General features: G+C 39.7%; 1 protein-coding gene across 8 annotated transcripts in view; it reads left to right on the top strand.

Moving 5' to 3' along the window:
- The window catches only part of tenm1 (teneurin transmembrane protein 1), a 2,430,772-nt gene extending 2,424,469 nt beyond the window's left edge, over positions 1 to 6,303 (top strand). For all 8 annotated transcript variants that reach the window (XM_087991975.1, XM_087991977.1, XM_087991976.1 and 5 more), the window contains 2 exons: positions 3,550 to 3,692; positions 4,511 to 6,303. In XM_087991975.1, the coding sequence (XP_087848101.1) occupies positions 3,550 to 3,692; positions 4,511 to 5,263 (896 nt within the window). In that variant the 3' untranslated portion in view covers positions 5,264 to 6,303. The remainder of the gene's footprint in view (positions 1 to 3,549; positions 3,693 to 4,510) is intronic.
- The last annotated feature ends 10,344 nt before the right edge of the window (positions 6,304 to 16,647 follow it).

Below are 16,647 nucleotides of genomic sequence, written 5' to 3'. Positions count from 1 at the left end.
TGAAAGTCCAGAGTTGACTTAACAATGAGACTTTGTAACCTTAACAAAACACACACCTACTTTGGCAAAGAACTGATGTATCATGCTTTATATTGTTGAATTAATCCATCCATCTAAAACAAAGCATAATCTGATTCATTGTATACTGTCTCATACAATGCTACTGGTAATGTTATAAAACCTTTTAATGTGTTTGCACTTTTTGACACAAATGGTTTGCATTTATATTGAAATTCTGACAAAAATAATTCCACATGACTTTTAGAATCATAGAGATGTACAACATGATAAACAGACCATTCGGTCCAACTCGTCCGTGCCGACCAGATATCCCAACCCAATCTAGTCCTACCTGCCAGCATCTGGCCCATATCCTTCCAAACCCTTCCTATTCATATACCCATCCAGATGCATTTTAAATGTTGCAATTGTACTAGCCTCCACCACATCCTCTGGCAGCTCATTCCATACACATAATACCCTCTGAGTGAAAATGTTGCCCCTTAGGTCTCTTTTATATATTTCCCCTCTCACCCTAAACCTATGCCCTCTAGTTCTGGACTCCCCTAACCCAGTGAAAAGACTTTGTCTATTTATCCTATCCATGCCCCTCATGATTTTATAAACCTCTATAAGGTGACCCCCTCACTCTCTGACGCTCCAAGGGAAAAAGCCCTAGCCTATTCAATCTTTCCCTATAGCTCAAATCCTCCAACTCTAGTAACATCCTTGTAAATCTTTTCTAAACCCTTTTAGGTTTCACAACATCTTTCCGATAAGAAGGAGACCAGAATCGCACGCAATGTGACATACTGCCAAATATAGATTCCTATATCATTCTGTGAACAAAAACAAGATAAATTCTCCAACATTTGTCTTTTATGCTACCTTTCCTTAATTAAATGATTTTCCTTTGTCAGTTACCCTTTAACTTGAGGCTCAACAAAGACATACTACCTTCTCCTGCTTTCCTCATCCACCTTAACCTAAACATTTTTCAAGTGTTGATCATAGTGATCCTGCTGCTATCTTCAGGCTAACTCAGAAAAGTCCCACTCTTATCTTTAGACTCAGCAAGTGAAATCTATAGTGAGAATGGTAGAACATGAGCCTTAGTGGGAGGGGGAGTTTAGTAGCAGGGACAGTGTGATTATGAGGTATCAAAGGGATTTATGCTGGCAGAGTGGAGAAGACATTGACCTCCTTCCTATAGTTCAATGCATTCCTCACAACAGCAACTTCAGGTCAGGCCAACATAATCTGGTATCATGGCCTTACTACTACTCCTGAGGAAGAGAAGTGCAGACTCTGTACCATCCTGTCCAGCAAGAGCTCCGGGGAAAAATGGGAGCTGATTTCTCTCTGTCCAATACAAATGCAAAAACTTATGCAGGCCTGCTCTTGACTGTCAGCACTAACTCAGATTCACAAGTTCTTTTAGATAAGACAGTGGTGTCAGAGATGTTAGGCAATTTCAGAATTTCTAGTGAGTAGCAAGCAGCTCCAGGAGTAATGCATAGTAACATGCGGTGGAAATTGGATATGAAGCTCACTACAAGCAATGGAACCCCAATTAATGCAATATGTTTGATGATATACATAGAGAAAACTTGTTGGGTATCCACAGCCAGAAGCATTCTGGTCAAAGTGGCCACTACTTTGCCAAAACAGCCTAAGGTTCAGCCCAATCTGTCTAATTTCTTAAATCAATTATTCATTCACTGTCACCTGTCACCCCTTAAGCAAAACTTTAATAAATAAAGAATTATTTTTCTTTGAAATTTGTGCATTAGTTGTTCTTTTTAGATATTCAATTTATCTTCAATCTCCACAACTTTGATAATTTCCTGAGCAGTTCATAAATCTGCTACCTGGCAAATCTATGTCACTTCAAATGTCACACTTGCTGATGTAAATCTGCCAAGCATGTGTCAAAATACCAGATGTATGGGTTAAACTTGTTTTTAAAAATTGCAACAGATTCAAACTGCTATTTTCTTTCTGAATTTGTTGATAATCAAACAGCTCTTTGAAGGAGGAACTGGGGATTTATAAGTAACTGCCAATCTACACCTCTCAATGCTGCTACATGTACACTCCCCTTAACAGCACCAAGAGCAGTTGATCTCAGGATCCTCAGTTTAAAGAGTTCAGTAACAAATACAGGTTAAATATGCTGGCTTGTCATCCAATTTGGAAAGCTAAGAGATGTTTAAAAGGAATTAGGTCGGGTAAAAATAGAAACTATGTTTGCTAGTGGTAGGACTGAAATATGAGGGCACTTTTAAAAATATGAGCTAATAAGACACTTTGGTTATCACCACCAGTCATATCTCTCTAATGGGACAGTAGCCCATGGTCGTCTGGGATTCGGGTGACTTTCACTTCGTTCTTTCAATTTTGTTAATTGTTTTATTAAAGTAGACATTAGTAACAGTTGCTTTATTAAGAATACAATCTTTGGACTTTTATCTTATTTAGGCCCATAATAGACAGTTTTAAAGTTCCATTCTGTCAATAAATATGAGGAAAAGAATTGGCATCTCATTTTTTACTTTGATGTCTGGCTTCAGAATGGCTTAACACTTCAGCTTATATGAGCAGTAGTTATGTGAGCATGCTATGCTGGAACCATATCCTCATACTTAGTTTTTGAGGGGTGGAACAAGCTGAATGGTAAACTAGGAAAATAAAACTTGGGAGAATAGTTTAGCTGGTCATATCATACTGGAAGGCCAGTCCTGTGTTTTCATATGACTTTCTGCTATGAATGATGTTGTCGGTTATTCCAAGTGCTTCAAAATCTGAGGAACATATATGGTTATCATATGTGAGCAATCTGATGATGAAATGCATTTTGATATCAATATTCATAGACATCTTTATATTTAAACAGTGGTTGGGTTTTGTATTCGTCACATAAAATATGCAGCCTGAAGAATATTTTATAATAGTCTTTGTCTCTGTATCTTTGTTATTCATAGATAGTTTACATCAGGTAAGCTGAGCCTCTATGATGTACTATTCATTCTGCATCTTTGCTAATCTTTGGCTTTTATTTTCCATCTGTATCATAAATTAATCACAGTTGGTCTCAATTCTTTCTAATTGATTCTTAATATTTCCAGCGATTAATCATATCTTTGGCTTGGTAAATGTTGCCAAATTTCACATAATCACAGAATTGCTGAAGTGTTGTGACACAGAAGGAGCTAATCCAACTGATTGTGCCCACATATTATTTTATCCAAATTTATCAATCAATTTCTCAAAAACAGTGAAAGTATGTACCCAGCAAGTTAATTCCCTCCACACATCATAAATGGTTCTTCCCTCTTTGACTCTGTCCTGCAGAGTCAATCTGTTTATGGTATGTCAGAAAGAATTTGCAGGAGAGATCTACTATATACAGTGCAATCAACAATGTTTAATCATAAATAATATTGCTTGCTCAGTTTTTATACACACCGCCAAATAATGATTTGCAAAAGTGTACTAAATATGGACCTCTGTCATTTTTTTTTTCTGTTTGATTTTTCTGTTTTCCAGACATTGGAAGTTGGCTGCAGCTTTTTGGGTTCCAGTTGCACAATGTCGTGCCTGGATTTCCAAAGCCAGAAATGAATGTCATGGAAGCAACCTATGAACTTTTGAAAACTCAAACCAGAACACAAAACTGGGACCCTAGCAAGGTATGTTGAGCAAACATAATTTCCTACTTTATAATAACTGTATTTCCTCATTTTTCCCTTCTTTTTATGGCAAGCATTGGTGATAATTTCACTATACCTTCAACCCATTGTTTGTTTCTTTATTTGTCCCTTTCCCTTTGGCCTTTCATCACCATTCTATTGTAATTTAATCTTGCCTGTCTTCCACCCTAACAGAGAACTTCCTTTTCTTATTTTTCATTCTCCACATCTTCTGAACTCATTTTAGGGTTAGGACAGTACTTTTACTTGTCAATGTCTGTCAGTAATATTGTAAGTTCAGAAAGCATATTTCTTATGTTAGCTATTTCAAATGAAATCATAAAATTCACCTGAAAGGCAACGTTTATAACATCTGCAGTAATCATGACAAGGCACCTTCCCATTCTCTTCACAACCTCGCAAATACAGTTTCATAAATACAGGCAGCATGGTGGCTCAGCGGATAGCACTGCTGCCTCACAGTCCCAGGTTCAATTCCAGCCTTGGGTGACTGTCTGTGTGGAGTTTGCACATTCCCCCCATGTCTGTGTGGGTTTCCTCTGGGTGCTCCAGTTTCCCCCCACAGTCCAAAGATGTGTAGGTCAGGTGAATTGGCCATGCTAAATTGCCCATAGTGCTAGGTGCATGAGTCAGAGGGAAATGGGTCTGGGTGGATTACTCTTTGGGGGGTTGGTGTGGACTGGTTGGGCCAAAGGGCCTATTTCCACACTGTAACGAATCTAATCTAACTGCAGGAGGAAATATTTCCCTATTGTCTGATAATTAACACTTTATCAGGAGCCCTTTTCTTTTTACAGATTGTTTTAGGTATACAGTGTGAACTACAAAAGCAACTCAAAAGCTTCATATCTTTGGAACGTCTGCCACAGGCATACATAAGGAACCATAAAAACTGCCAAGATAAACGACCAAGATTTGCTGCAGTTCCTTCAATGTTTGGTAAAGGAGTGAAATTCGCAATTCAGAATGCTAAGGTAACTGCTGACATCATCGGAGTGGCCAGTGATGACAGCAGACGAATAGCTGCCGTTCTGAATGGTGCTGATTATCTGGAGAATCTCCATTTTACTATTGATGGTCGAGATACGCATTACTTTGTGAAGTCAGGGCCTTTGGAAGAAGACCTAGCCATTATTGGGAATACTGGAGGAGGCCGTGTGTTGGAAAATGGAGTCAACGTGACTGTCTCTCAGATGACCTCTGTAGTGAATAGGAGGACTAGAAGGTTTGCAGACATTCAGCTACAGTACGGAGCTCTAAGCTTCAACATTCGATATGGTGCCACCATTGAAGAAGAAAAAGCCCATGTGTTAGAGATGGCCAGACAGAGAGCTATTGCCCAGGCCTGGGCAAAGGAACAGCGCAGGGTGCAAGAAGGGGAGGAGGGTATCAGATCATGGACTGAGGGAGAAAAGCAACAGCTACTCAGCAATGGAAGGGTACAAGGTTATGAAGGGTTTTTTGTATTGTTTGTGGAACAGTATCCGGATCTTTCCGACAGTGCCAACAATATCCAGTTTATGAGACAGAGTGAAATAGGAAAGAGGTAACGGTGAAGAAACACCTGCCTTTCAGTCACCAAAGACTGCCTGTTTTTAAGACATTTGTTGATTTGCTGTACTCTTTTCTAGAATGATATCATGTAAATATTGTGATGGAGAAACAAGTCAATTTTCAAGCTGCCTTCAAATGTGATAAAATATGGTATTTTAATAATACCCCTGTTTAGCATTCCTTTTAGTGGTTGGTCCACAGCTCTGGTCTTCAATAAATAATACTGGGAAATAGTGGTAAGTCCAGATTAAACATAAATCTATATTATAGTTACAGAGTGCACTAGTAGGGGTTCAGTGCATTCACTAAATACTGTATTTTGTCTCTAATGTATCACTAGAAAAATGCCAACTGTGTTCTTCATAACAGTTCAGATTCACGTATTTTCTGTCACAAAATGATTGTCCAAGGGTGTGTGGCACTATTGAGCTACATATGTTAGCTAAAGCTATTTAATTTTGAATTTTTTTATTTTTTATTAGATATGGATGGTCTATAATGCTGTGAACAAGAAAAGTATGTACAGTTGGTGTATAAAGCACAGTACACCTATTTTAAATTGCTTTTAGTGGTGGGTGTGGTAAAACCCGAGATGCATTATTTCCTCAGTAAAACATACCTTTTATTGTTCACCATTAATGCCAGTTATTTCCTAATTTAAATTATTTGATGGTGTAATTGCTAGATCAATGAAGAATTTGTTTTTCTTTATCAGGTATAACTGTGGTACCCACAGAATTGTAACTTCTTTACTAACTTTTGTGTAATTAATTTTAAAATGTAATATGGCGACATGTCAACAAACATTTGCAGTATATGAAGGACAAACCAGACAAGCTGTTAGTCTTTTTAATTATGTTGTGAAGTTACTGGTAGACATTATTATTGCCAGCCATTGCGACCTGCTAATTGTTACGTGTTTTCATGTACTGAGTATGCAATCTGCATTCAAGCAAGATACGATGGAAGCTAGTCCTGGATTTGTGGAAACAACTGATTCTGTGTGAAAGTTTATAAATAAACAGAGCACAATGGGGTTGGGTATTAACTTTTATTCAAATATCAATTCACAAGCATTTCTATTACAAAAGCCTGTTTTGTACTGGTTTCACATTGCGATTCTTTTAGGTCTTAATGGTCCAGCATTCTGCTGTGTGTTGGGAATGAATTGCACAAATTTGGTCCAGATTGGTTGTTCACTATAGGTAAAAACAATGACTGCAGATACGGGAAACCAGATTCTGGATTAGAGGTGCTGGAAAAGCACAGCAGTTCAGGCAGCATCCAAGGAGCAGTAAAATCGACGTTTTGGGCAAAAGTCTGATGAAGGGCTTTTGCCCGAAATGTCGATTTTACTGCTCCTTGGATGTTGTTCACTATAGAGAATGGTTCAAACAACAAGTATAGTGGAAGTCTGTTAGAACATGGTGCAATATACCCAAAAAAGATTCTTCAAGCCCAAGGGTTTGTTTGGCTTCATTTAGGGGCACGTAATAATCAATGGGCTCAGAGTCCATGAGAAAAACCAGAAACAGAAACCCAAGACCCATCCAAAGCAGTACTTTAGGCTTTGTCTAAATAACACCTGCAGGCTGGGTACACCTAATCAGGTATCCATTGTCAGCTCGCAGGCTTGCTGCATTGTGAAAAGTAAACTGAGATTTGCCAGGATCCAAATATCAAAGTTTGAACAGATGTGGCCACATGTGCTACCTTAATTAATTGTGCACCTTTGTCAACACCAAAGGGTTTCAATTTTCAATATATAATTTGTCTTCAAGTAGAAATCCTCCAATGTACAAGAGTATGTTGTTTCCCTGGTGGATACCTGGATATATTCATTTTAAGGCAGCTCACTATGTCTGCAATCTTTTACCCAGAAATTTCAGAATTCAAGTGATTCCTTGATGATAATGATGACATTAGATGAGCACCACTCTAATGATGTCTTTCTTTCCCCACAGTAATCTCTGAACTCACAATGAAAAGCTGAAGATGTATACCTGGGGAATTCCATATATTAGTTTAGCCAGTGCCTGATAGATTGCAGTGGCATGCTGTATAAAATCATGTGACAATGAAGCCTCATAATGTAGCATTTGAGAAGGAAGGTACATGAACAGCCAGAAGTTTGAGCTCAGGCTAAGTATAATGTAAAGACAGAATGAAGCAAATAGGATATGAAATCGGTCTTTGGCAATCACATACATCAGCGATTGAGGCTCTCTGGCTGATTTTCTTTTCCATTGAGGCATTTATGATAGATATTCATAAATAGTTATTTATTGATAGAGAATACAGAGGAACCTTGATTATCTGGTATTAAATTATCCAAATATCAGATTACCAGCAAGATCGCAATGTCTCAATGCTCAGCTAAACTATGTTTTCTGGCATTTGATTATCTGTAATTCGATTAACCAAACGACATACTCCCCATCCATGTCCTTTGGATAATCAAGGTTCTTTGTGCTTCATTCAAAATCGTGTATTTCTGGTTTGCATTCAAAAAAGGATCTCTTACTCTAAAGCAGGATCCTGACTGACTTGTTATAATTTGTGATGTAACTTCCAGGTCAGAGGTTATTGACGCATCACTTGACATTATGATGTGATGTCTTTGTTCAATGTGTCTGGTAGAATTAATATTCACACAAGAAGCATGTATGATTCTATTTCAGGATGAAAATCATTGGCTGCTTTATTTGACATATATTTTTACTTCTTAATTTATCATTTATATTCAGTATTGTAAACTGGAACAGTGAAGTTGTTTTGGAGATATTTTGAAGTCAATTTCTCTTTTCGGTCGTGGAAGGAGTAAATGAAGCAAATTAGTTATTTTTTTAGTAAATTGTTTAATTGTATTAAACCTGATCAAACAAAAAAAAATCTGCATTTATAAACCACTTTGCACGATTTCAGTACATTCCAAAAGAAACCCAGAATGAATAGACTAAATTAAGATGGTGAGCTTAGAAGAAATTAAACAGAAATTCCATTCTGTTTGCCAGTTGCCCAGATATATTTGAAGTAGTAGGTCCCATATTGTTGATATTCAAGGCCATCTCTAAGCATAAATTATAGTTCAAAATATGAGTAAGTAGTCAATGATATTTAATATGTGGTCATTTGGACTCTCATGTTCAAGGGAAAGAATTAAAGTTTTAAAGGACATTCAATAATGCAAGGTTGATATTGAAGTGAGGTTAGAGTGAGAGGAAACAAAAGATCATCAACCCGTAGTGTTGAGTCTGTTTCTGTCCTCACAGATGCTACCTGATCTGCTAAGAATTTTCCAGTATTTCTGTTCTTTATTATATTAAAATTGTGCATCATCAGTATATTGCTTTGTTTAGGGAATGAGGAAGTTACCAAAAAGATTGTTTACTTGGACTTCAGTAAATCCTTCGACAAGAGTAGACAAATTCATCAAGTTAGGCCACATGGGATTCAGGGTGAGCTTCCAATTGGATACATAATTGACTTAATGGCAGGAGACAGTGGGTGGTGGAGGATTGCTTTTCAGACTAGAGGTCTGTCACCAACGGTGTTCCCCAGGGATCGGTTCTGGGTCCTCTTTTATTTGTCGTTTATATAAATGATTTGGATAAGAATATAGAAGACATGGTTAGTAAGTTTGCAGACAACACCAAAATTGGTGGCATAGTAGAGAGTGAAGGAGGTTTTCTAAGATTACAAAGGGATCTTGATCAAATTGGTCAATGGGCTGAAAAATGGCAGATGGAGTTCAATCTGGATAAATGTGAGGTATTACATTTCGATACAACAAATAAGGGTAGTGCTTACACAATTAATGGTGAGGCCTTGGATAGTGTTGTAGAACAGAGGGACCTAGGGGTTCAGATGCGTAAATATTTGAAGTTTGCATCACACATAGTCAAGATGGTTAAAAAGGCATTTGTCATGCTTTCCTTCCTTTGAGTCCTTTGAGTATAGGAGTTGAGAAGTCATGTTGAAGTTGTACAAGACATTGGACTACTGTGTCCAGTTCTGGTCACCCAGTAAAAGGAAGGGCATTATTAAGTTGGAGAGGGTTCAGAAGAGATTTACCAGGAAGTTGGTGGGTATGGAAGGTTTGAGTTATTAAAAAAGGTTGGATTGGCTGGGAATTTTTCACTGAAGCATAGGAGATGGAGAGGTGGTCTTATAGAAGTTTATAAAATATTGAGAGATATAGATAGAGTTAATGGTAATTGTCTTTTCCCTAGGATGGGAATTTCAAGACTAGGGGGCACATTTTTAAGGTGAGAGGAGAGAGATTTAAAAAAGACATGAGGGGCCTTAACCCATGCTGCCCTCATCTCAGGAGCATCTGATGAGCGCAGTATTGGGGAGGGGCAAACATATGGGGAGGTTTGTGTGTGGAATGAACTTCCTGAGAAAGTGATGGATGTGGGTAGAATTACAATGTTTAAAAGACATTTGGATAGGTATATAAATTGAGGGGAGTACGTCAAGTAAGAGAGCTTGGAGCACAAGGCCACAGGTCCCTGAGGTAATAAACAGGTAGATAAAGTGGTAAACCATGCAGACGGGATGCTTTCCTTCATTGGGCCAAGTATTGAATACAATTGCAGGGATGTAATCATCGATATATAAGTAACACTGCTTAGGCCACAGCTAGGGTTGTGTGTACAGTTCTGGTCACAACAGGACAGGAAATATTTCATTGCAAAGAATACGGAGAAAATTTAAAAGAATGTTTCCAAGGCTGAACTGAATTGAGGTGCACAAAATAATGAGAGGTGTGGACAAAGAAGACCTGTTTGTCCTCACAAGGAAGGCAATTACCAGATGGCACAGATTTAAGGTCATTGGTAAAGGATTAAAGGGGACTTGATGAAAGACTTTTTCACCCAGAGGGCGGTGGGTGTTTAGAATTCATTGCTCAGTATACTGATTGAGGCGAAAACCTTCAACTCATTTAAAAGAAACCTCAATCTGCGCCAGAGGCACTGTAACCTGCAAGGCTATGGACCAAACATGGAAAGTGGGAATAGAATGGGTGGCTCGTTTATTCAGCCAGCTCTGACACAATGAGCTGAATAATCTCGTTATATGCCGTAAATTTTCTATGTTTCAATGGTATCATTACTTTTAAATGCAGTTGAAGGCAGAGATAAGACATTAAAGTATTTGGCAAATCAAACTTTGTGCAGCAGCATCTGCCAACACTATTTTCAAAGCATTATATGTCCAGACGCCCGGTGAAGTCTGCTTGCAACCATTTTCAACTCAGTGAAGCTCCCATATGCCAGATAAGTATTATTGTGTCAAAAACAGAAATTGCTGAAAAATCTGAGCGGGTCTGGCAGTATCTGCAAAGAGAAAGTAGAGTTAATGTTTTGTATCCAGTGACCCTTCTTCAGAACTATTCTGAATTATTGGGATGTAGTGGGTTAGTGAACAGACTGGACAGTTTCAAAGGGAGTTAACACAACTCATGGTCTCTGTGGCCTTGATGCAGAGAGGGTACAGGTCTAGCAAGGATACCAACACCTCAATCGTCATCAGCTTTGTGGGTAAAAGGGGGTAACAGGTGCAGCATGCAACTCACTTCAGTGAACACAATTTCCAAACGTCACCATATTGATTTTAAAATCAACTGCGCAATATCTTGACATTCGATATTAAGGGAGTAGAAGCCAGAGTGGAAGGAGTAACAGTTTTTTTTGGTTAAGGTTGGAGTTCACCTCTGGAATGTAAGGACATCTAAAGCCTTATTCCAGTAATCAGCAGTCCAGTGATTGCACAATGCTAACCATTAGCCTTCCATTCACAATTAATCAGCTTTTCAACAAAGTTTGCACCAACCAACTAATATCCAGACACACCATGATGTTCTATTCTACCATCCAGTATAGCAGGGACCTTAGCAGGAGTACTCCTTTTTTCCATGTGGAGGGTGTTGTATATAGCAGTTCCATGCAATAAAAGATTCAGATCATTCATGGATTCCTGTGCCGCCTGTCTTTTCTGTCGGGTGGGACGATCTGTTGAAACCTTTCGATGGGAAGGAGCTGACCTTAATTTATGATTACACTTCAGCTCAATGTTCTTGATCATTGGCCATTCAGTGCAGAGAGAGTCAGCAACAGATCAGTGGAACACCTCGTGACTCTGTTTCTGGGTATGCTCAAACTGGCCACAAGCAGGTCGAAGTAGAGGGCAGTTGAGGGGATTGCTCAGCTGGACTTCCTCCCCTTCTTCCATGCTTCTGTCTGTGCCATGGAGGTCTTGCTGAAGGAACATGAGGTGTCTGCTAAGACATGCAAGCCTTTCTTTTGTCATCAGGCAGCACAGAGATTGGAGTGTGCTGTTAATTATCAAAGTGACATTTCAATTTGAATTTTTGTTAATTTAAGTTTGGACAGTTAGTTTTTGGGTCTGGCATCTTTAACTGAATTAATTTGATTTGATTTGGCTTATCTGAGTTCAATTGATTTAATTGATTTTGAAAGAGCTGTGTCATACCAATTAAGCAACACCTGGACATGCCACGTTGTTCCATTCAGAAGGTGGTCAGGTCATCCACCAGGAGGCTTTTTACATGGGAGTACTCCCCTTTGCCACTGGGGATTTGTCATGGAGTATGTTGCACACAGCAGTCCGGTGTAATCAAAGAATAAGGTGGTTCATGGACTCCGATGCTGCCTGTGTCTTTTGCAGCCTTGAGAAGTCCGTGTTCCACATATCTTTTAGATGAAGTAGATTCCAGCTCCTTCTTCATTTTGTAAGGGTTCTGCTACAACAATTCAGTCTGAATTTCAGCTGTAGGCTCACGGTCTTTGGTAACTCTGTGTGAAGGGGATGATATAGGCAATGCGGAGTATCTCCTCATGAGTCTCCTCCTGGCCAAGGTGGCCACAAGCAGGTCCAGACCACACGCGGTTAAGGGGCTACTTGAGCTGGACTGCCTGCCCCTTTTTTTCACAGCCATGCCCACGCTCAGGATTTCTTGGACGGAGAACATAGTTGACTGGTTTGTTCGAAATCCTAACATTGGACACTGCGGGGGTCGAAGTTCCTAAAACGGTAATTCAATTTGAATTTTGTTCATTTAAATTTGAACATTTAATTTTTGTTGCAACCCCTTCAAGAATTGATCGCCTTTAATTTGATTGATGTAACGATGTTATCTTCTTACATTTGTGTTTTTCATTATGGATTGTAAAAGGGAAAAAGGCTTTTAAAAACTAATGATTCTAGAAAGGAATACTGCGCTTTTTGAAAAGCATATTATTGACACACATCGTAAGTGCTGTTTATGATGCTGTTTATTCAAGCACTGGAAGGCGGGGACCATGTCTAGTTGCAAATGCACTGGAACTACAAATGGCAATTCATCTGACTGCTGGACGAAAGGCTGGGTCACAAGAAGCCTTGTAGCCTTAAAGGTAGTAGCTGCCCTTACTTTCTTTGTCTTTTTCGGGAGCTGCTGCAGACCTCTGCAATGCTTCACAGTCATTAACCAGTAATTGCATCTGGGACATCACTGATGGCTTAATAATGTGAGTCACCAATTCATCTTGCTCCTCCTTGACACATGGAGTCAGACAGTAAGAGCATTATGATTGTCAGCCATCACCACTTTTTGCAAGTGGAGAGTGTAATTCATATTCTTGTAAATTTCAGTGACTTATCATGATCTAGCAGTTTTTGTCAACAGCAAATACCATTTCCTCAAAGTTCAAATCATTTGTGACCACAGTAATCAGCTAGTGTGACTCTGCACTAGATATTCAGGAAATTGCTGTAACTCAAACATCCTGGATCACTTACATGTACCAACCTGTTCCAAAGGTCATTAGGCCATCATCTATAGCAGTCCTTTGGAATTGAGGATGTCGTTTTTCAGGTTAAATGAGTCTTCAGGTAACTGAGAAACCCGGTTATGGATCCACTGCTGTGGGGCTATAGTATTCACAGCTCAGGATTAGCTTCCTTTACTTTCCTCTGCAGTCACCATTCTACCTTACGGCTAAGTCACTAAATTTTGAGGTGGCTGATGCCTCGATGGATCAGAAAATGCCATGCTAAGCAACCAGAAACTTTCTTCTCAAGTCAGCAATCTCAATGCCTCCACGGCTTAGGGCGAACTTGACCATATTCTTAAACCACTTCCTTTGACCAGCCTTTGAGTATTCTCCAAAGGAGAACAAGGAGAAGGAATCCTACCACGGGAAGCAGTTTCCAGACATCTGGACACAACGGCCTAGCCATCAGAGTTGGCTCTTCAGAAACAGGCTTTCAGTGCTGGTAGACATTGCTGCATATAGGACTTGTGGGTCTAAAGGTCTGTCCATTTATTTCCCAGGATTCAACATAAGCACCACTGGTGGAAACTCACAAGAATGTTAAAGTTATGGCAATAGATAGGCCAGATTTCTCACCAGTGAAAATGAATTGTTGGCATAATAGTTTATGGACCAGGGCCTTCGTTGCCTTCCAGACATCCCTGTTGTCAAAAACATGTTGTTATAGCTTTAAGACAATTCCATAATCCTTTTTTTTGTCATATTAAACATTCTGTGAACCAGCCAGCCCAACCAAACCGGTGGGTTATAATCAGGGAATTCCCTGCCAATCATTTGTATTTGATCAGCATGTTGCTTAATATGGTCAGCTGGATTATGATATTCTCAGATGCATCTGGAATATAAGTCCAGCACTCCTAACCAACAACAGTGCATGTTCCTCCCTATGAGGCTAGCAAATAATCCAAAGCCAGTCGATTCTGTGATGCCATGATCTGGACAGCCACCAGCACAGCTGAGACCTCAGCCAGTGCTTATCCAGTTGCCCTGGCTTCTAAAGCTGTCTCATTTTGCCAGGTGTTCCAACACTGAGGCCATGTAAATCAATTCGTTGGCTGCCCGGTTGTTCCATACAATGAAAGGTCATTATGAACAACTGATCTATTCAGGTAATGGACCTTTTGGCTAGTGAATGGTAGTGCTTAAGGGATGTCAGGTCATGCATGTAGGGCAGAACATAACAGATAGCAGGATCCTATCCAACTGGTAGGATGTCATGGGTACGCCTTGGTGCTACATCTAAAGCACTGCCATTATAAGCTGTAAAAGCAGTAGCCAATGTCATGCAAGGTTGTAGGGTGAAATAGGCCCATAGACTGTTAGAAGTTATATTCCATAGTCTGGACCAATTATAGTTACACACCCCGTTATCAGAAATGTTTACTACTGGGTGTTGCTCATTCCTAATGAAGGGTTTTGCCCAAACGTCGATTTTCCTGCTCCTTGGATGCTGCCTGACCTGCTGTGCTTTTCCAGCACCACTCTAATCTTGACTCTGATCTCCAGCATCTGCAGTCCTCACTTTCGGCCTGTAAGGGAAGGAGGAACTGAGTCGTGATTATATGTGGACTGATACATTGTCGAAAATTTAGTCATCTCATAACCCACAGATTTCCATATTCTGATATCCCCATTAATCCCTGTGTGACTCTGACATAACAGCCACTGAACTGCTTCTACCATATAGAAAGGGAGGGGTTGGAGAGGTATTCCTTCCCTTGAATGGATGGTGACATGGGTACAAACCCAACACTTACTTACATTCAATTTTTCAGCATACATACATGATATATGTAAATAGGTATTAGCATGCAATTTCTGAGTAGGTCGCTTTTTCAATATCTAATGCACACCTATGTTAAAGAATTCAGAAAGTCCAAAGTGTATCAAAAAGATCTTCATGCTGTGTCTTCTCCTGGTCAAGGAGTAATCTTCTTACAATCAGATAGATGAACCCAGTTTGAGTGATCTTCAATTTTGACTGAGGTTGGTGTTGTTAGATTTGAAAGGGGTCGCTCCAACGTTGTCCTAGTTTCTTTCTTTCCCAATTCTTGATCAACATGCAATCCCTTGGGTTTACTTGTGAGTGTTGGGAGGCAATCATGTTTTTCTCAGCTGGACAATGTAACTGTTTGACCTGCGAGTGAAGAAACTTCAGAGAAAGGATTAACTGTTTCAAGTAGTTCTGTATTTGTTCCCCCATTTTAGGGAGGCCTACGCCTTCTCTGGATTTATCTTGAGCATCCCACGGAATCCTCATTGGCCATCCATAAACTATCTCTGCAGCTGACAGTCCAGTCTGCAAATGTGGAGTCACTTGCATGTGAAATAGTGCCAAGGGTAATAATTTGAGCCAATTTAACCTTGTTTCTTTGACTAATTTAGATAATTTCTATTTTAAAGTATTATTGGCCTGTTCCTACTGCCTGCGAGTGATACTCGCAGTACAGTTGCTGTTTAATTGAGAGTGACACACAACTCAGTATTGAGTCGAGTCACAAAATGTGGTCCAGTGTCTGAGCTTATCATTTTAGTCAACCCAAAGTGGGGAATAACTTCAGTCAACAATATTTTCACCACGGTATGTGCAGTACAATTAGTGGTAGGGAAGGCTTCAATTCACTTGCTAAATACATCCATCATCACTAAGCAGTATAGAGGAACCCTGATTATCCGAAGGCCAAGGGAGGGGAATATTTTGTTCGGTTAATCAAATGTCGGGTAAGTGAATGTTGAATAACAACATAGTTTAGCCATGCATCAGGACCTTGCAATTTTGTTCGGATACCCCAAAATTCGGGTAATCAAATGCCAGATAAGCAAGTTGCCTCTGCACTTATAGCATTGTACCTTAGCTTGATTTTATTGAATTACCGATATACAGGGAAAAGGACCATCTGGCAGGGGTGTAGTCCCTGAAGGGCATTTAATGTCCTTACCCTTGTTATTTTTCATGCAGCTAAGGCATTGATCTAACCACACTTGAGCTGCTGTGTTCAAATCCAGGTGCCACCAGGTTTTTAAAAATAGCTGTACCATTCCCTCCTTGCCAAGTTGAGTACAAGAATGCAAGTAATCAACAAACACGAGTAATGAAGAATCAGAAATACAAACTTGACTATAGGCGTAAGCCAGAGGTCTTGTGTCGAGGAGTGCGAACGCCCCATTGACTTCCAAAGTGTATGCTCAGATTCTGAGGCATCTATGTGTAAAGTTAGAATCACAGTTAGATCTGCCATGCCCTTTATCCCTAAAGTAGCTACTCGATTTAGAGCCTGATTCCCGTCAGTTGAAACAATTGAAATGGCTGATGCAGCCGCCTCCTTCGCAGCTGAATCAGCACGGACAATTTCGAATTGTACCAGAGTGTCCCCCTAATAACAGCCAATTGGCAAAGAAGCAGAACAGCATGGAGGAGATTTTTAACCCAGAGAGCATTCTGAATGAGAGTCCCTGCAAAAGTAAGGAAGCCTTGTTGCTGCCAGCGGCAGCCAAAATCATGGGCAACACCGAATGCATACCTGGAATCAGTATAAACC

This window comes from Chiloscyllium plagiosum, unplaced genomic scaffold, assembly GCF_037043375.1.
Source record: "Chiloscyllium plagiosum isolate Xiang-an unplaced genomic scaffold, Cpla_swu_hap1 HiC_scaffold_11, whole genome shotgun sequence".
NCBI lineage: Eukaryota > Metazoa > Chordata > Chondrichthyes > Orectolobiformes > Hemiscylliidae > Chiloscyllium > Chiloscyllium plagiosum.
The sequence above is the reverse complement of the archived record's forward strand: the minus strand, read 5'-3'. Positions and strand labels throughout refer to the sequence as shown.